This window comes from Plectrocnemia conspersa, unplaced genomic scaffold, assembly GCF_051122295.1.
Source record: "Plectrocnemia conspersa isolate PC_06_02 unplaced genomic scaffold, ASM5112229v1 ptg000011l, whole genome shotgun sequence".
Classification (NCBI taxonomy): domain Eukaryota; kingdom Metazoa; phylum Arthropoda; class Insecta; order Trichoptera; family Polycentropodidae; genus Plectrocnemia; species Plectrocnemia conspersa.
In genome coordinates, this window is record NW_028277175.1 from 13,590,480 (window position 1) to 13,612,929 (window position 22,450).

Below are 22,450 nucleotides of genomic sequence, written 5' to 3' on the forward strand. Positions count from 1 at the left end.
TGTTTTTTTATTTTTTGAATAGCCACCATTTTGAAACAAAATGGTTAATATAGCTGGCTAACAAATATAACTGAGATGTTGACAAGGTCTAATTTTTGGTAAAAAGTTATGCTGATATAATAAAAGCAGCGAAAGTTATCATGTCCTTAATTTAGAGAAAATTCCATATATAAACATATTTTCAGGCAAAATGTGTTTTTGTAAGGAATTGAGTTAGGTTGAGCTAGGTTATGCTACGATTTATCGTAGCATAGCCTAACTATCGTAGCATAGCCTAGCATAGCCTAATTCAAGAGATTTTTGTTTAAGGGAAAATATAAATGAATGTACACGTGTTTTTAATTTACAAGAAGGCGACACCAGTGCGGTGTAATGGGTGCAAGGCCCCAGGCTGCATATTATGAGGGGGTCCAATTAATTTTTTTCTTAACCTTTTATAAAAATTGATAATTTAAATTGTTTTTTTTTTAACACTTTACCGACCGGCAGTTTTACTACCAGACTTACGCTAAATACCGGCACCTTTTCGCAAATCTTCGCGAATTTTACCTTTTTTATTTAAATTTATGTATTTTTTGATACGGTCCGAATATTTAGTTGAATTTTTATAAACATGTTAAAAATGTATCAATGCATCAATTTAAGTCATTATTAGGTGGTTCTCAACATGTGGATCGCCGGAAATAAAAATTAATTATTACATTTCCTTATTATTAGATTTTTAAAATGATTATCTTGATTTTAAAATTATAAAAACGAATAACTTTGAAATTTAAATAAAAATATTTTAATTTGAGTCAACTAACGGTTCTCAAACTTTTTTAAATTTTTAAAAACTTTTTTCAAGCACACTTTTTTTTCGTATTGTGATATTTTGTGCAAATGATTATCTACAAAAATGAGAAATGACATTTTTACTAATATGAGTTTACTGATATATAATTCAATTGCAATAAAATATTCACTCACCATTGTAATTCGCTCCATCGTAATGCGAAATCATCCAGGCACATACACAGATATTGTACATTGTCTTTCACGTGTAAATCACTTTTCACAATAACTATTTATATAATGCAAGTTTAAAGTGCACTCACCATTATAAATTTCTCCACACTAATACGGAATATTTCAGGTACACACTTTATCATTATTCAATGTCTTTCCCTTGTAATTCACTTTTCACAATACTATACACGATACAAACTATGCATCTTCTTCTTTTACGCTCATTAATAGATGATATCCTGACTAATTGGTGTTGTTTTAAACTGCCTGAAAGCCTTTGAAATGAGGGAGCAGTGGCGAATGTGGATGTCGGTTGTAAATTTTCAGACATTTCTGAAATTGTTGGTGTTTCTGTTTCTGATGTTTTTTCCTCTATCCAATATTTTGCTATTTTCATTAAATAATCATAAAACTTTATATTGCTGTTTGAATTTACACTTCTATACACTGTAAATGCATTGAATAATGCACAGTTAAATAAATACATGGCCACTTTTTTCGTCCATTTTTTAGTTTTACGATATATTGGATAGTACGAAAGGTATTGATCAGCCCGATCTACTCCCTTCATGTATTTATTGTAATCAATTATACAAATTGGTTTTTTTATACGCAGCCCAGTTCTTCTGTCAGTTTTTTCAGTGTTTACAATATTTGTATTATGGATTGTTGATATCATTCGAATATCTCTACTCTTTACTGTTTTCCACAATTGTAATAAAATTTCCCCGTTTCGCTTATATTTACTTTCAAATATTCGTAGTTTAGCCTTTTTTAGAATATCCGGTAAGCCCCACATATTCTTATTTTTTTCTTGTATAATATTTTTAACTTCTTGTTTGTACTTATTCCAAGTTTGAGCACGGTATCTATTTGTTTCTTCTGCAATAATGTGGAACAGGTCATCACCGATAAATTTTTCGGCGATTTCTTCAGGGCGCGTGATATCAACATCAAAAGTTGCTCCCGACAATCCTTCAAATGGCTGGTTATGCCTAGGTGTATCAGTTTCACATCAATCTAATGGAATATCATCATCCTCAGTATCTTCTCCATCGCTAATAGGCATCATTACTCGAGAACGATTTCTTTCATGAACAATCGAACTTGTATCACTATCACTAAAGTTTTCGTTATCACTGGGAATATTTGAATCATTTCCGCGTAATTTTCCTCTACAAAACTATCTTCTGCCATTTATTTATTTGGGTTATAATTATATTTAAATAAAAACTATATTTTTAACACTTTGTTATATAAAATACACTGTATTTATATTTTTATAGACACTATATTTTATAAAGAGGCGTAAGCGTAATATTTTTAAAGAATCACTGCAGCACAAAGTTCCTTTTATTTATTTTATTTTTTTATTATTTTTAGAATATTCACTCGAGCACACGAAAACAAGATGCGATTTACACGACAGCGTTAGCTAAACTGAATTATTATTCATATTTTTTTAAGTGCATCATATTATTTCTTATCTCAAAAGAAATTCCCAATTTCAAAAAAAGAGTCACTTCTGAGAATCACTTCCAGTAAATCGGTGCTATCTCGTGATAGATAAAATTCACTCAATAAAATAAACGGTCGAAATTTCCAAATTACAGGACAGAAAAAATACGATATAATCTCGCTAATCTGTCAATTTAGAAATTCGGGAAACCGGTACTATCTAATATATACTCACAAAAAATGTTAGTGTACTTAAAAAAATGCAAAGTAGAAAGAATTTACAAAATATATTTGATATAAATATATATTTTTTAAATGGATTTTCGAATTTGTATAGATAAACAGTACCTGATTATATTATAAGACACAAGTAAAGAAATACAAAGGCAGCTCAATTATATTTGAACTATATCTTTATTATATATGATTTTGTTGTTAATTTTTACTGATAACACTGGGAAGATATTTTGCATACTTGCAAAACAAAAATACCGTCGGGAATATTTTGGAGCATTTGAAGAAGAGATTGATAAAATCGAAATAACCACTAAAAGAGAGCTAATCGAGAAGGTGATTCGGGAATAGAATCATGCTTTGAACCTTCAAAAATTAAACAACGTTTATAAAGTAAATTCAGGCACTTATTTAATCTAAAGAAGGACATACAAAATATTTTAAATATAGTCCCGAATTGCATAGTGAAAAATATTTTTATTTTTGTTTTGAATTAAAAAAATAGAATTTATGACTTCTCACAACTAAATTAGTTCTTTTTCAATAACTAATGCTATAAAAAATAATAAAATAGAAAAAAAACGAATTTCTGCTTTAAAAATTAAAATATATAAACAAATTATAATATATAGACAAACATGTCTAATAATAAGGTCAGGCACAGTAATTCAATATTTTTTTTCAATATCAAATGAAACTTCATACTAATATTTAATTTTTTTCAAAAAAAAATCTTAAAAAATCTCTAAGCATATATTTTTAATTTGATACCGAAATCATAGCTACCGCTCACTCCATATGGCGTGCGCGGTATTTAACGTTCGGCAGGCTCGCACTCCATATGGCGTGAGCGGTCGGTAAAGTGTTAATTGACTTGCGGTGCCACTAGGTGCAAGGTACCAGGGTTAAAAAAAAAATTTATTGGTTTTTATAAAAAGTTAAGAAATTTTTTTTTTTTAATTTATTTATTTTTTTTAAATTTTTTGTTTTTGAATTTTTTTTTTCTTGCAATTTTTTTTTATTAATTTTTTTTTAATTTTTCCTAAAAAATTGCACATTATAAGTTGCAATTTAAATATTTAAAATTGCAACTTATAATGTGCAACCTATGTACCTTGCACTTGTTGCACCGCCCTTGTAACTGCCCCTATATAAATTCATAGAAAGAAGTTGCAATAAAAAAAATAACAATTAAAATTAATAATTTTTATAAAAGGTTTTATTTGATTGTTATAAAATGTTAAAAAAAGTTTTTTTTTTAAATTACTTTTTTTAATTAAATTTTTTTTTATAAAAGATTTAATTTTTTTTATTTGGACAACCTTATAATATGCAGCCTAGGTACCTTACATTCATTACACCGCCCTGGTGACTATAAAATTGAAAACATTTGTACATAAATTTGTATTTACCCTTAAGCAAAAATCCTTATAAAAACACATTTTGCCTGAAAATAATAGGTTTATATATGGAATTTACATAAAATTAAGGACACGATAACTTCCGCTGCTTTAATTATATCAACATATTTTTTTTTGGTAGAAAATAGACCTTGTAAACATCTCAGATGTATTTGTTAGCCAGCTATATTCATTATTTTGTTTTAAAATGGTGGCTATTCAAAAAATTAAAAAATTGTATCTTCGTTAAAAAACATTTTAGAGAAAAAGAAAAGAGAGTAAAATTGTGTTATACTATAAATAAAAGCAAAATGAAATTTTTTTGTTAATTATTTGTTGTTAAGATACGATCACTGCCGTAGTTTTAAACATTTAAAATTTTTTCTAAAAAAAAATTTTGTGTTTATTTTTGCTTAGTTAAATATTAGATTATATTCTTTACCAATATATTTTAATAATTTTAAGTAAATATTGCGCCTTTATTTGGTATCACGGCACCCCACATGATCTAGCGCCCCAGGTGATTGCCTGTACTACCTGCCCCTCGGGCCGGCCCTGAAAGTATTAGAATAATGATTCGTTTTTGCAAGATTTTTTAAGGTACATACTATATAATAATTTCAAACATGTGATTTACATATGATACAACGTTAAGCGCTAAATTTAAATGAGCAAAAAGACTTATTATATTGGTTCAAAAATGAGTTCAAAATAAGATGCTGTTCCATAAGTCTTACCGTTTTTTCTTAAAATGTGTATAAATTACAAATAGTTTTAGTATTTTTTCGGTGTTTGTTAATAGATGATGCTCTTTTGTAGCATAATATTTTTTTTCGATATTTTTAATCCTAAATTAACAATGTCAGTGAAGATAAAATAATCTTAGTTGCGCTTTATTATGATTTATGAGTTTTAACTTGGCCATAATGCGACAATAGCGGTTAAAAACATTTGTAATGCAATGGGAAGGGACGCCATTAAAAAAAGTGTTAAATGTGGTTCTAAAATTTCGTTCTGGATATTATGACATTGAATATATATGTGAGGGCGGGTAGTTAGTGAGGATATCAGGGCTGCCATCAAAGCATATCCGAGATTAATGGTACGGAAGCTAGCACAAAAACTCATCGTGTCACCTACATCAGTTCAAAGACATTTAAATGATTAGGAAATTTGTCAATTTGCAAAATATGGGTATCTCATAAATTGTCTCATAAAGAAAACCTCGCGCAGCATATCTCAATATGACAATTATTATTGCTTCTAATTCAGAATTTTTTTATTCGTATGGTTTTCTTTAAAAAAATCTTTCATTTCGTACATAGCATACTGAATACTTTCCGAAAAATGCATTTAAACTGAAGGGATAACACATTTGTCAAAATTTGAAAAACCATTAGACTAAAAACAAGCAGAATCACAACTTTAAATCATAGTAGAATCAGCTGATATATGAAAGAATTTTCGCTGAAGGATCAGAATAGTATAGTCCGTTAAAAGCTAAACCGATTAATTAGAACTACGGAAACAAAAGTTTTTATCATTAATAAATAGATAAACCAGAGTTGGCATGTATGTATGGATTATTATTTCATACATATATTTAAATGTAACTAAAGTAATACATTAGTTGTAACTGTAATATAATAAGTGTAAAGATGTATAAAAGTTAACATTTTGCATATTACTATAATATCAGTCTATTAAACAATTTGCATTAAGGCGCTACAAAGAAAATACATAAATTCGATTAACAACATAGTAACACTTTTATTTGTTATATCATATATTGTATAACATGAGTAATATTTTATTTATATGTTTAATATTTATAGAAGTGATAAACCATAAATTTAACACGTTATGAAAGCTAAAATTATATAATAGAAGTGACAGATATTTAATAATGAATTTAATTAAAAAATATTTTTAATTATTATTTTTACTTTAAATTAAATTATTTTACTGTTGTTTCTTGAGTTATTTGTATAGTAGAATATTTTTTTATACTGAAATTACATAGCTAAAACGTATTAAGTTAACGGCATCGCGCTCTCACCTTTGCGCCGGTCGTCAAATTTTCCGCTTCAAGGTCGCAACTTTTACAATTTGCTATTTTCGCCGGTTTCTGCGAACATCCACTAAATTAATGACCATCATAAAAAGAGCACAAGAAAGAAACGAGCCCCGCTACGAGCCAGATTTAAATGGCTTTCGAGGCAGGCACAACATTTTTGGTCATGGCTTAGATGTCGCTTTTGGCGACTGCGCTTAATTCTGTTTGTACGTTGCTGTTTTTGCATTAAAATTCAATTTTGCCGTGAAACAGCGCAAAAAACGGTTTTTATATTTTAATTTGCCAATTTAACCGTCCGCAGAGGCATAAAAACTAAATAATTTGCATGCATCCATATGTACAATAGTATATACGTATTAATTTATATAGTGTACACTTACTGAATATAAAAGTCTCTTACTTTATAAATATAAGTCTTAACTCTATTCCCTTATAAAAAAATTATGCGAATTAACAATAAATCAAGATTAAATATAAATATTAGATTAGAAACAAAAAAAAAACGTAATAAAATATCTTATTGTTTTTCGAAAGGTTCTTATAAATATTCTGTCCATCTGCACCATTAAATAGTTTGCATATTTGTCTAAGCAAATAGTGTTTTCTTAAACCACACTGCATCTCAATTCTTCTGATTTACATATATTTCTGTATTGATTTTTTAAAAATTAATTGTAAAATTCAAATCCTTAATTTAAATACTAATTAATAACTTATAATTTATTGTAGATAATTACACACTAGGGATTCCAATCCCGGGCCAAAATTTTGATCCCGGGATTTCGGTATTGCAATTAGTCGATCCCAGGATCCCGGGACCAGTCCCGGGATAATTTTCATGCTATTTTATCGATAAAAATAATTTAAAATGAATAATACAATATATTTTTACATCTGTTTTTTATAACGTACAATGTATAAAGTACGTATAATTTTAGTCTTGGACTTAAAATAGAAAATAATTTAATAAAAATAAAAAAGGGAAGGTCTTATATATTTATTTGAGAAGAAAAAAATGAACTTTTGACAATGTATGTACATACTATGTACATTCATAGACACAATTAATTGAAAACATTATTTTGAATAAAACTCACGAAGTAACATCAAAGCATCAAGTGTTTTATCATTTAGCCTTGATCTGATTTTGGTTCCTAAGCAGCCTGCTGCTGAAAAAGCACGTTCAGAATCACAGCCTCAAAGATTCACAGATGACACGTGCAACTCGCGCAAGTTTGTACACGAAATATAACGATGTTGTCAATAATAATTCGATTGTGCTTGATAAATCAACCAATCCGAAAAATTCGGGATTATGTTTTATAATCCCGGGACTCATCGGGTATTGAAAATCGTCCGGGATCCCGGGATCCCGGGATTCGTGATCCCGGGATTGGAATCCCTATTACACACCAATTCCAGGTAAAATTTTTATTTTTATTTGTTGTGTCGGAGTGCATGTTATAATTAATTTTCCCTGTGAAATACGTCACAACGAAAGTAGAGAGAAAGGCTTTTGTTGAATTTTGCAACACCGCATAATAATCCGATCCATAACGACGGCATAACACGGCGACAGGGTGTATAGAAATTCTGCGCTATTTTCACAACGGCTCATAATTACGTGAGACGTAAAATGGTACAAACGAATGTATACAAGTTTTTCATTAAAGCTTTATATAGTTAAACACAACTTATGTACATAAACAATAAACAATAATAACTCAAATTGCTAAACATTAAAGTTGTTTTAATAATGCAATAAGGAAATTCTAATAAATATATTTATAAAATTAATTATACGACCGTATTCTAGAATATCATTGGGTCGAGACAGCTCTGGTGAATCGCAGATGTTTGGGAGCTAACTGCATCGCTTCTTGAACACAATCCCAAAAAAATAATCGGTTGGTAAATAATGAAGTTACTGACTTCGCATACACTTATATAATAGAATCGTCTTTTGAAACATTCGTAACTAACGTACTGATAAAAAATCATTGCAATGGTTAATCTTATTAATTTTTAATAATTAAATCGCAATTTTTTTAATTATTGACGCACTCTCTTCCATTGTGTTGTGTGGTCTACCCAATGACAAAATAATATAATTTTAGTAGGTCTGTGCTTCTACCTTTCGATTTATATTTTTGTATGCTTAAATGGTCGTTAAGGTGACCTTTAAATTGTAAGAAGTTGTGCAGATGGTTGAAACCCCCACGCCCACGATTGCGATGTCTAATCATAACATTGTTAAGCTTCGACGATTGCCAACTATGCGTTAAGAATGACAAAATTCAGTAGTCAAAGCCGTCTTATAATTTAACGTAGGAAGTTTTAGATACATATTAACCGCAATATATTTATATAATTTAACTTATTTAAAAAAATATTTTAAATATTAAACATATTTTTAATGAATTCATACCTAATAAATAATATATACGAAATAAAGCAATATAATAATAATTAATTTATTAACCCTTTGGCTACCGAAATCCGATATATCGGCTTTGGCTACACTAGCGAGAACTGCCGGATCCGACGGCTCCGAAATCGAAGTATCCAATACATTTTCAACCGTCTGTAGGGTAATTGTTTCAGGGGTATATAACATTTTTTCAAATATATGTTATAAATATATTATAATCATTATTTTTTTTTAATTTCATTATTATTTTTATTATATATATATATATATATATATATATATATATATATATATATATATATATATATATATATATATATATATTTATGTATATATATATATATATATATATATATATTTATGTATATATATATATATTTATGTGTATATATATATATATATATATATATATATATATATATATATATATATATATATATATATATATATGTATATATATATATATATATATGTATATTTATGTATATATGTATATATATATATATATATATATATATATAGATGTATATATATATATATATATATATATATATATATATATATATAGATGTATATATATATATATATTTATATAGATGTATATGTATATATATATAAATATATAAATATATATATATATATATTTATATAGATGTATATGTATATATATATATATATATATATATATATATATATATATATATAAATATATATATAAATATGTATATATATATATATATATATATATATATATATAAATATATATATATATATATATATATATAGATGTATATGTATATATATATATATATATATATATATATATATATATATATATATATATATATGTATATGTATGTATGTATATATATATATATATTTATGTATATATATATATATATTTATGTATATATATATATATTTATGTATATATATATATATTTATGCGTATATATATATATATATATATATATATATATATAAATATATATTTATGTATATATATATATATATATATATATATAAATATATATATATGTATATATATATATATATAAATATGTATATATATATATATATATATATATATATGTTTATGTATATATATATATATTTATGTGTATATATATATATATGTATATATATATATAGATGTATATGTATATGTATATATATATATATATATATATATATATATATATATATATATATTTATATATATATATATATATATATATATATATATATATATATATATATATATATTTATATATTTATATATATAGATGTATATATATATATAAATATATATATATATATATATATATATATATATATATATATATATATATATATATATATTTATATATATATATCAGGGGCGTATATTCAGGGTGTGCTAGGTGTGCGGCGCACACCCACAGAACCATCTAAAATATAAATTTAGAAATTTAGAAAATTTAGGGCATAAAGCGACATCATTTTGCATACAGTAGTATGCAAAATTATAAAATTTTAATATGCAGTGTATAGTATGCATTGGTATTTGTCAGTCGCTCTAAAAGTTTCCGCGCGACCGACACGCTATGTATTACTCATGTGGCGCGCCGACCTTGAGTGCGGCGGCCGACTAAAGTAAATTGTTCCGAGATTTAACGGCTGAAGTCGATCTGTCGGCTGTCAGCGCTCAGTAGTAAAATTGGTCTCGAATTTGGTGCGCCAACTTCAAAAACTCTTGCGTCCGTCGCTGCTTTTTTATTACATTATATCACAATAACAGGTCACTCATTTTTTATATTTTGCCGTAAAATAGTTTATTATCTTATTTACATATGATCAATATTTAATTTTCTATTCTAGATTATATTTTTTTCTTTACCCCAATAATGATGAAGAATACTGTTGAAGATATTTTGAATGATCATGACATTTTTCATTTTCGTCATATGAACGAACTGAGTGGTTAACAGGCTGCGAACTTCGATCTAGATTGTTCTGTTGGCCATGTTTATTGTTTTCCAAAGAAAGAAGCGTGTGGAATAAAAGTGGATTTGCTGACCTTAGTCATCTGATAACGGCACTGAAAAAACACAAAAGAGCGCAGTCACACGTTCAATCGTTTTTTTCTCTCAAAATGTTTGGAAAACAACGAATTGAAGTAATGACATAATGAACAAGTTAATAAAAATAGAGAAATATTAAAACGAATGATTGACCCAGTAGTATATCTAGGAAAACGATGAGTCCTGTAATTCACTAAACAAAGGAAATTACCTTGAATTTTTAAATGCACTTCGAGAATACGATTCTGTTTTGGATACTCATTTAAATACTGCAACGGTGTTTCGTGGTACTTCCCCATCCATACAGAATGACATAATTGAAGCAATTGGTGATGTTATTAAAGATCATATTAAGGAAGAAGTAAATTCAGCAAATTTTGTCGCTATTATTCTTGACGAAACTTCAGATATAATGACGAACTCACAGCTCTCAACAGTTTTGCGTTTTGTTTATGAAGGTAAAGTTTACAAGTGGTTTATTGGCTTTACAGACGTTAGCTCTGATAAAACAGCCGATGGCTTATTTTGCCACGTTGTAAGTATAATTGAAGAATTTCAAATTCAAGAAAAATTGGTTGGACAGACTTATGATGGGGCGAGTGTAATGAGTGGGCATATTAATGGTTTGCAAGCCATTCTTTCAAACTTTAAATGGATTGTCTGCATTCTTTTCGAAATCTTCCAAACGAATAAATGCTTTACAAGAGTTTGTAGGTAGAAGACTTCCTTCTGTTACACCTACAAGATGGAATTACACATCACGGTTAAGTAACACAGTGCAAAAATACAGAAATGAATTTACGGACTTTTTTCGAGACGTCGTGAAAAATTGTGAACTATGGGACCCTGACACTGTAATAAAAGCACGAGGTTTTCTTAGCTTTTTGGAAGATTTTGAAACAAGAAAACTTCTCCACATATTTTCAAACCTTTTTGGAAAAACTGATGTGTTATACAACATTTTACAATCCAAATCTTTTGACATATTATATTTCTGTAAGAAAGTTACCGAAATTTTGCAACAACTCAGACATGAACAAGAAAATAATTATGAAACATTATGGGACTCTTATGTAACGGAAGAAAATTATCCAAGACTGAGTAATGATTTTCTTGTTGAAGAAAAGCACGCGTTTAGCCAACTATTTAATACAATAGTTGCTAATATATGTAAGCAAATTGAATACCGTTTTTCTTCAATGTCCAAATTGGAATATTTTCACCTTCTGGAGAAAGAAAAATATAAGCAATATAAAGGAAAATTTCCAAATGAATTACTTACCAAACTGCAACAATTCTATGGAACATTATTTGATTATATAAGTTTAAAAAATGAGCTTGTTGTTCTTTATCATTTGCCTGAATTTGCAGAGAAATCTGTTCATGAGCTTGTACAATTTATGAACACAAATAATCTTGAGTCAGGTTTTCAGGAAATAGATAAATTAGGCAAACTAATATTAACTCTTCCAAGCAGTACTGCTTCAGCAGAACGTTCATTTTCTGCTCTGAAACGAATTAATAATTGTTATCGAAGTACCCAAGGCCCAGAAAGGCTATGTGGCCTTAGCTTGATTTCAATAGAAAAAGGGATCCTTATGGACATTAAAAAGAAGAGCACTTTTTATGACAGCGTGATAGAAAAATTTATGATTAAAGAAAGAAGATTAGATTTTATGTATAAATAATTATAATTTTATGTTTATTGGAAATTTGATATTTTTATATAATAATATTTTAGATTAGGTTTGATGTTTATTTATTTATTTATATATGGGAAAAAGCTGTAAGGCAGTTTAGGCATGCCAAAACCTCGGCTAATAAAAATGAAAAAATGTACTTTTTTTTTAATTTTTATAGCACACCCAATATTAACACCCACCGTACGCCACTGATATATATATATATATATTTATATATATATATATATATATATATATATATATATATTTATATATATATATATATATATATAAATATATATATATATATATATATATATATATATATATATATATATATATATATATATATATATATAAATTTAACCGGCTGTAGGGTATTTTTACTTGAACCATTATTTAAAAATATCATATTTTATTAATTTACGAAAAGTTTTATTTACATTTTAAAAATAAATAACATATTATATACCATTGTTATCGATTCCTGTCGGAGCGCCGCCGCTCACATCTCGTAATTTTTAATACGTCATGCGATAATGACTCTTATTACAGCGTAAATACGAACTAAAATAACACACAATCGCATATTCATCATTAATTAGGTCAAGTTCGTTGCAGACAGCGTCGCACGTGCGACCGTATGTTTACAAACTAAAATACACATTTTGACTTTTTAATTATTTAATAAAAAGTCCCGGCAGTTCTGGAACATTTTTCCAAAAATGCCCGGCATCCAAAGGGTTAAAGGTAAACTAAAATTTTTATGTAAAAAATAATTCACAACAATATAAATGTCAATTATTAAACATTATATTAGTCGTGGGTTAAATGATTATTATTTTACTAATGGTACGCCCGACAGGTAATTAAATATAAATAAATACACAGTTGAAATTTTGGTACCTTTAAGAATGTAGTAGTTTATTTAAATGTAGATTAATAAGTTGATTGCTAACCAAAAAAAAATTGACACTAAAGGGCAGACAGTCGACGAAAGCTCATCCCCATAGAAAAATCATTCTACAGAAAGGAGTCTACAATTTAATTATTTTTAAATCATCTGAATAAAAAAAGAAACTTAAATTTGTAACTGCCGTATTTATTTCATTAATAAATAACGTGAAGAGCAGAGGGACCCATGAGAAACCCTAGAAAGGGTGAAACACTTTTTCGACAATCGGCCGCCATAAGTAACAAACTGTTTACGATCGCTTAAATAACGCAAGAATAGCCAGATTTTTTTTAATAATAAAACATTAAAAAAACACTTTCGAAAGCCTTCTCAAAATCTGTATATACAACGTCTACTTGAATGTCAAAAGTATTTTTTTTAAATTCACTATTACAACAGCTTACAAACTTACATGAATCATAAATCCTTAAAAAACAGTTTTTTTAAAAAATATATTATCTACTTTACATCCCAGATAGATTTAGCTCCAAGCGGCTGTTTTTCAGCAATTTAAAAATTCTTATAAGTAAATGATACTTTGAAGCACAAAATCAATTTTAATAATCAATATATGAAAAATAATATCAGTGTTAGGATTTATGTTGTGTACAGAAATAAAATTTTGATTTAATTTTTTTCGAAGAATTTCAAATTGTATATTTATAAAACTAACTTAAAAAAACCAGATTGTAAACTAAAAATAAAATAAAATGTTTGAATTATTAAAAAATACATGAAATTTCACATATTTATATTTTACCTTTCAAGGTTGTCTGCATAACGTCTTGAGTATACATTTCTTTACGTCGTTAAAACTTTATTGAATAAAAAATATAAAGGATTTTAACTACAGAGCGTATACTCGGCAACTCTCATCCATTTTTTTATAAATGGTATATTAATATTCATACATAAAATTAAATTAAGCAAATACACATAAATATGGAGCCGTATTCAAAAACACATAAAGAAAATTTTTTTCGCTGAATCACATTACTACTAGATTTCTCCCCAGCTAGTGCTTCTTAATCTGATGTTTACATCGAAGATAAAAATCGCGGCTTTGCATTATTTATAGTGTATTTGCATGATGTATAAGGTCGTACAAGTTTATATAATAATGTATGTAACCCATTTTTTTCCGGCTCATATCTCGAGACTTTTTAGGCCGCCATAAACTGCGAACGCTCTCACGCTTATTCAAAAACTATTTGGAATATTTCCAAAAAAATATATTTTTCAGCAGCAGATAAATAAAAAAATATGCATATTAATGGCGTAGTATTGTATACACAGCATGAAAGCAAACATCTTATGCTTTTATTGTTATTTTAAATTTGTGAATTTACGAAAATAACGAACCGGCATTCTACCGTATATTTTACAAGTTACTTTTTTATCTTTAGTTGTGATTTACAGTCGTTATCTTTTTATAATCATAAAAAAATATAAATTGATAACATAACCACTTCTATTTATAGATTAAATCAGTTACTAGTTGCAGTTTATTTAATTTATTGTTGATTACAAGTATGAACCTCATGATTTAACATTTAAGTTTTATTTTACTATATCATATACATACATATAATAAATACATCCATCCAACAATGAGCTCATGTACATATGTATAAATACACACACTCTGTAGCAGACATATTATTTACGATTTACACAAAATGTTATATAATGCCATATAAAAAATAATTATAACATTATTCAACGTATTTTTTAACAGCTCTTCATAGCTATCGCTAAAAACATTTTTGTCTTTGCAAAGCACGTTAAGAAATTGTACTATTAATACCAAATCGGTAATACCGGTATTAGAGCAGAAATCGATATTTAATATTATTTTGTAATACCGGTAGGTCTAAAACAAAAATCCACATTTTTTTCGAATCCGTACATTTTATTTGCTAAAAACGATATTTATGTGGCTTAGAACTACGAAAACGACAATGTCTATATTTGTTGAAAGCAAAAGATTAAAAAAATGCTCATTATCGGGGATTAATACAATAAGTGTAGTATAGGATATCAAAGTAGAATTATAATATGCAATAATTTTTACGTAAACATTTTTAACTTAAATTTTATTTATTTTTCTTTTAACATGAGCAGAAATAAATAAGTATACAAAAGTTTAGTCCTTAGAAAATAAATATAAATATTATTACTAGGCTTACCATATTTATAAAGTTCTAGATCGGAACAGCTAAATAAAAAAGATCATCTCAGATTTTTTTGTTTAATTTGGGATGCTGAGGTCATCTCGGAAGTTGTATTAAACTGGTACAATCCCGATCAACTGGAACCGATGGTGCGAAACCGTTGGTCACAGAATTATTTGCGCGAGTTAAAAATAAAATCTAGAAAGAATTAAATCATATAAGACCCTCTGTGCAAGCAAGAGATTTTTTGGAAGTCTCACTTACATTTATCTGAATTATGGCGTTTAAGCTTCCTCATGTGTCATTGCCACCGATACAAGATTTCGCCATCTCACATGGCCTTGAGATTTATTCAGTTTAGTCTTCGTCTTTAAAGCGATTTGCTAAGGCTTCTACTTCGTTGTCGATATATTCATTGATTTTTTCTAATAAATATTTTTACCCTAAGAGCAGTATTTTAAAAATATGCTTGATTATAAATATAACTCATAAATATGCTTAAATACATATATTTATACATATACCAGTATAAATAAAAAATTATATATATTTCTTATCTACTAGATTATGTTATCTTGGTTAACGAACTAGCAAACGTTATTAAATTTATTTAACGATTATTCGTGTAATAGATAGCACGCCACTAACATAAAATTTTTAAAATGGTTGGACGAAAAGAAAACATCGAGTTTCCAAAAGTTTGGAGAACATTTGAGAGAACCATGCAAGACGGCACTGTGAAAAAATTTAAAGTGATGGATCTCACTGAAGAATATTATGAAGAAGCTAAGTACTTGATGAAAGAAATATTTTTTAAGGAAGAACCGCTTACCATGTCTACAAGTATGTATCATTTATGCATTAATAATATATAATAGGTGTTTTATAATGTATGTTTAACGCAAACTAGTTCCGAACGATCCAATTGCCGTTGAAAACTTTTTTGCATTTTGGGAAAAACATGTCATACCACAAAAACTTAGCTTGATGTGCATAGAAGAAGGAATAACTTTCATGCGATCTGAATTAGTTGGTGTAAATTTCTTATTGCACAATGTTAAAGGACAAGAGGATCAAGTAAAGTATATAATAAAATATAAAATAAGTGATAAATTAAATTTATTTCTAATTTTAGTTTTCGAATTCAAAACCTGAAGAAGTAGATAAGATTATAACATTTATAGAATCGAAGTTCAACATTTATGAAACTTACGGTGTTGAAGAATTTATGGGAGCTTGTGGTATAGTCGTAAATCCCGAGTATCGCGGAATGAATATCGCAATGGAAATTATGAAAGCCAGGTATGTTTAATTTTGCTAATTTATACTTTTTAAAGAGTATTTAAGAATGTATTTTATTAATTCCAGAGAGCCTTTGTGCAGAGAAATGGGTATAAAAGTGACCGAAACCATTTTTAGTGCCATTGGCTCGCAAGTTTTGGCAGCAAAAGCTGGTTTCAAAACTCTGGTTGAATTAACCTTTGATGAAGTTTCTAAAAACACAAACATCAAATTTTCAGAAAATTTTAAAACTATTAAGATTATGACTAATGTATACGATTAATAGTTTTGTAATTTATTCTACATATATTATTAAAATCAAATACTTCAATAAAGGTATTTTTTATATTTATTCCTGAAATGTAAATAAAAATTATTTACATTTTAAAGTTTTTACATTGCAGACGACATACAAAAATAATTTAGCATTGTATTTCAAGATACTAAATAATTAATTGTACATCTAATAAATAAATAAAATATTTTCTTGATTAAATTTATTTATTTTCATGACTTAAACGCTATAATACAAATTTAACTTTTACTTCTATAAGTCGACCCCCCTATAGCGTAGAAATTGCAACTTTGTTATAGGAATACTACGCTGTAGGGAACTTGGAACCGATACAAAATTTGTTGCTAGGTTTTTTCAACTGTATTTTGTGAATTTAATGAAATCAGCTGTTTTTCGTTTTTTATGTATTTAATGATCTTGTATTTAGTTTTTTATGCAAAAGCACGTGCTTTATGTTCTTATTACGACATGCGCGCAAAAAATGTTCTTGATTTTTCGAGTTCTAGTGAAGTCAAACGCAACATATTTTTGAGTTATTTTTTTTAAATGTGGAAGTCTACAATGAATAAATAATAAAAAATAAATATAAATTAGCAAACTTTATCTGCAGTATATTTAATTTTAAGATATAATTAAATTGAATTAAGAATTTTATAATATGTTGCTTAACATTTTTCTAATTGTTTTTTTAATTCAGCAGAACGCTCTGTGAAACAATCGTATTGAATAAATTATTATATTTATGTTTTGAATTTAAATTTAAAAATAAAAATTAGCTAAGTTAATTAATAAAATGTCTAATATCATATATTTAAATATATTTTATGATTTAATAATACTTTTAAACCCCTAAATGCATTAAAAAACGTTTTTATTGATCTGCTTGATCATTTTTCATAGCATAACAAAAATAAATATTTTCTTTCTGTGATGTAATGACTATACCTAAAATGTTATAGCGCGGCGACGTTTCGTCCGTCACAGAATTCATCTAGCGATGTCAAGGGACAAACAATAGCAAAAACTACGCTATAGGAGGGACTGCCGCATACGATATATGAAACTTTGCTATATGGGGAAACGTTATATGGGAGTTGACTGTATTTTACAATGAATATTTATTATTTTTGGACGGGAATGTTCAAATTAAATTTTTTTAAATACGTTGAAATCTCAAGGAAAGTAAAATTTAACAGGTAGGCTTTAAAGAGAAATAAAATCTTTAATTTATTAATTTTATAATATAAATAGCGCCAAGATTGACACATTGTTAAATTACTAAATAGGTTTTGTATCTTAAGATTTATAAAATAAAAATAGAAAATAAGTGATTAACAGATTAAAAATATACAAAATAAAAACACAATTAAATTTATTCATGAAATGCATTATTTTATTATTTTTTTGGTTATGGTAACATTTATTTTTATCTGTGATTATTATTGATATTATATAAATGTTTAATATGTATTAATGTATTTTGCATAGTAAGTGCTCTGTTAATAAACACATAACCCTGACTAAGCATATTATACAATTGATTTAATGAACATAACAATGAAGATTGACCGACAAATTGTATCAATCTGTTGACCTATACATACAATCAACAAATATTTATACGCAAACTACTTAACGAGAAATTTTTTTGTTAGATAACTAATAAATAAGTATTATTTATATGTGAATACCTAACGATATGTTTAATTAATTGCATATCATGTTCATATTGGCATAGTTATTTCCAGTTGTGTGTAGTCACTTTTTGCGCTTGCTCGTTTTCTCACTTCTGTAGTTTGCTATCTTTACACCATGTCAAGTGTACGAGTTCACATTGAATATCCAAAAGTTTGAAGACGTTTCGATAGAACTTTTAAAGATGGAATTGTAAAGAAATTCAGTTCAAGACATACCGAAGGATATGTTTGAAGACGTAATAAAGTTTAACTGTGATCATTTTATGCAGAAAGAGCCCTTTACGGTGGTTGCAGGTTTATGAATCTTAAATACATGTAAATTATCATCGAGATAGGAGTATCGAGAATTGTGTTTTGTTTTGTAAACTTCCATCTATCTAGGTGTACGCCCGCAAAGTTAATTGTTCAAAATTGTAGAGATAAAACCGAACACCGAAGATCATAATCAGATGATGAAGTTTTGGCGGCACACACTCCTGCCTGAGAAATTAAGCCTTATATGCCTTGAGGATGAAGAAAACAACTCAGAGAAACCGGAGATTGTCGGCGCAAATTTGATGTTCCCAGTTACCAAATGGCACCAAGTGGAAGTTGCTTTAAATTACTAATTTTGATATATACAGCGTGGTTCTTGAATAATTTTTTTACTTATTTTTATGCATTTATCAATAAAAAAATATGTCCCAAAATGGATTACCTATATATGCAAATAAACTAAATCAAAATTAATTACCTATACTTAACATGCTTAAAGTGAATCGGCCTGTAGAAGCACTCGGAGCAACGATATATATTTTAGCTACTAGCTACTCTTCTTCGGGCTATATCCTGTTTTTTGATCAATTATAATTTCAAGACGAAAATCGCCAAACTATCTTTACGTTAAATAATAATATACACAAAATCATCTCTTGGTGCACTAAACTTAATGTTTTTTTAATGAAATCAATTTTAAATATGAAAACTAAGATTTAACTCCCACTGTTATATATTTTAAAAAGGATTAAAAATAAACAAAATAAGTAGCTTGGTTTATTTTTGGGAGTTTGCAAAATTTAATATTTCATATTAGTATTACTACGGCAGAGCTTGTTTGTTATGTATCAATGATAATTAAAAAATAATTAGAATAGTATACAGTAAAAATCAAAACCAAGAAATAACACAATAAATAAAAATAATTAAACCTTGCATCTAAAATTCCACATCATTTACACTCTATCTGTTTCAAGTTTCGTTAATATAGACCGCATAAGTATAATTTAAGATATAATTAAATATTATACCAATGTTTATATTAATACATTATAGCGCAAAAGCTATTGTATTACTCATTCCAGATTTGTTTTCCGTCTCTAGATTCTAGATTTATCATGAATTATGTTATCTTTATATTTCATAACAACTTCTAGGAAGATTTTTGCAAACTCAAGAAACTGTATGAACTTCTATACAAAATCAACACTAGGATGAATATTCTCGAAACGCTTGAAGTGTGTTAATACATGGATGATCAGGGTCTTTCCAAGAATTCTTAGTATATGAATATTGCTTTCGAAATACTTTTAGCCAGGTATGGGTATTGAAATATATATATTACATACATGTATGTACAAACATACATACTACATGTATAAGTAAAACACTTATTATTTTAATTAATACAAGAGATATAAAAATCGAACGCTCGCGTTCCCACTGCAAAGGCGCCGACACGATTTTATTGCTTTTAACGTGAATTCTTGCCTTCTGAGAAGTAAAACTGTTTTGCGATCTCCTATTAAATATACTTTGAATATACCAAAATTTGGTTTGAATATACTTTGATCAGCCTTCTTATATTAAAAGACTATAATAATATCGGTAAGGATAGCTATCATATTTTTAAAACACAGTGTAATATCGAAATGCAGAATAACAATTGATGAACTTATTCTTCCGCTAATTTTTCTCTGAAAGATGAGATAGCATAATTTGTATTTTGGACTTGACCTAATAAATGTTCTAAAACTATAGTTAGTTTTATAACATTTAGAGTAGCATAATAGCGCCTATCAGTAAAATAATATTTTCGTTAGTAGAAATATATATCTACTGGTGATAATGTATTAGAACATTACTATTTTAACAATAACATTAATACATCGGATGTAAATAAATAATGATAAGTTGGTAAATATATATATATATATATATATATATATATATATATATATATATATATATATATATATATATATATATATATATATATATATATATATATATATATATATATATATATATATATATATATATATATATATATATATATATATATATATATATATATATATATATATATATATATATATATATATATATATATATATATATATATATATATATTACTACATATAAAAAGTTGAAATCATTTAATTTTACTAGCACTTGCCAGATAATTTATATTTTTACTAATAATATATATATATATATATATATATATATATATATATATATATATATATCTACTAGTGAAAATGTATTCCAATATAATTTCATTAAAATTACATATTTTAAAATGTGTTTTCGAGATTTTTGTCGAAATATATCCACATAAAACCAAATGTATTATTTATGTATTATCCTGCATTAAATCCAGTTGTCTAATTACCGATGATACAATCTATAAAAACATTTGATTAATATAATTTAGCAAGTGTTGTTGTTGATTTTTCTTAAATTTACTGCTTCTAATTTGAATTCGTTAAATATTTTTTAATTGTTCAAAAAGCAATAAAGTCAACAATAATTTGCAAATAAATTTGAACACAAATGGAGCCGTGTCAATAAACTACAATCTGTTTCTTTGAATTATTAATTTAGTTTAGATTTATTATTCGAGGTTAGTTTTTACTTGTTTTTATAAATATATTCTTGCTATGATTTTTTCCAGAGTCGGGCCCCTCAAGGAGTGCCTGCCCCGGAAATTTGTCACCTCTCCCCATTCTCTCGCCAGGCCAGTAAATACGTATTTATATATTTAATATACAGTAATTATGTTTTTATATGTAAATTTAGAAAGTCGAGTACCACTCGTATTAATAATATATTAGAATAGCTCTTATCAATATTTATAAAATTCGGTTAGATTTAAATTCCCAAATTAAAACTTTGGTTATTAAGATTTTAATTAAATATTCACAGGGAGCCGCTGTGTAAGGCTGTAAGGCTCAAGGTGATGGAAACTTTATTTACGAGTTTGCCGTCTCAAAATATGGCTGCTAAAGCCGGTAACGAAGCACTTTTAGATGTCACCTACGAAGATCTAGCAGAAAAATGCAAGGTCGAATTTCCGGAAGGTCCGAAAGTGGCCAGGATAACGGCTATCATGTTCAAGTAAACACTTGAAAATAACCAGGACTGCGTAATATTAACACCTCTAAAATTTGACACATTGTTTCTTACAATTTTAACAAACAAGATTTTAATGTAAAATTAAACTTCTATTTTAAGCTAAATTTTTAAATCTTTGAATTTTTTTAAATATTGTAAAGTTTTTTTTTTAAATTTATTTCTAAAATTGAAAGAAACAAATTAAATTGTATGTAACAATAAATATATGTTTTAACGTTAAAATTGACAAAGACCAGTGGAGTTGTATGTAAAATAAATAAAATAAAATTATAAAATTATTGTAAAATAAATATTTCTTT

General features: G+C 26.9%; 1 protein-coding gene across 1 annotated transcript; it reads left to right on the top strand.

Annotated features, from left to right (window-relative positions):
• Nucleotides 1–16,087: 16,087 nt before the first annotated feature.
• Nucleotides 16,088–17,259, top strand: LOC148229577 (arylalkylamine N-acetyltransferase 1-like). Its single transcript, XM_088197276.1, has 4 exons — nucleotides 16,088–16,325; nucleotides 16,393–16,559; nucleotides 16,618–16,784; nucleotides 16,851–17,259. The coding sequence occupies exons 1-4, from the start codon at nucleotides 16,145–16,147 to the stop codon at nucleotides 17,044–17,046; spliced, it is 711 nt and encodes a 236-aa protein (XP_088053402.1). The 5' UTR covers nucleotides 16,088–16,144; the 3' UTR covers nucleotides 17,047–17,259.
• The last annotated feature ends 5,191 nt before the right edge of the window (nucleotides 17,260–22,450 follow it).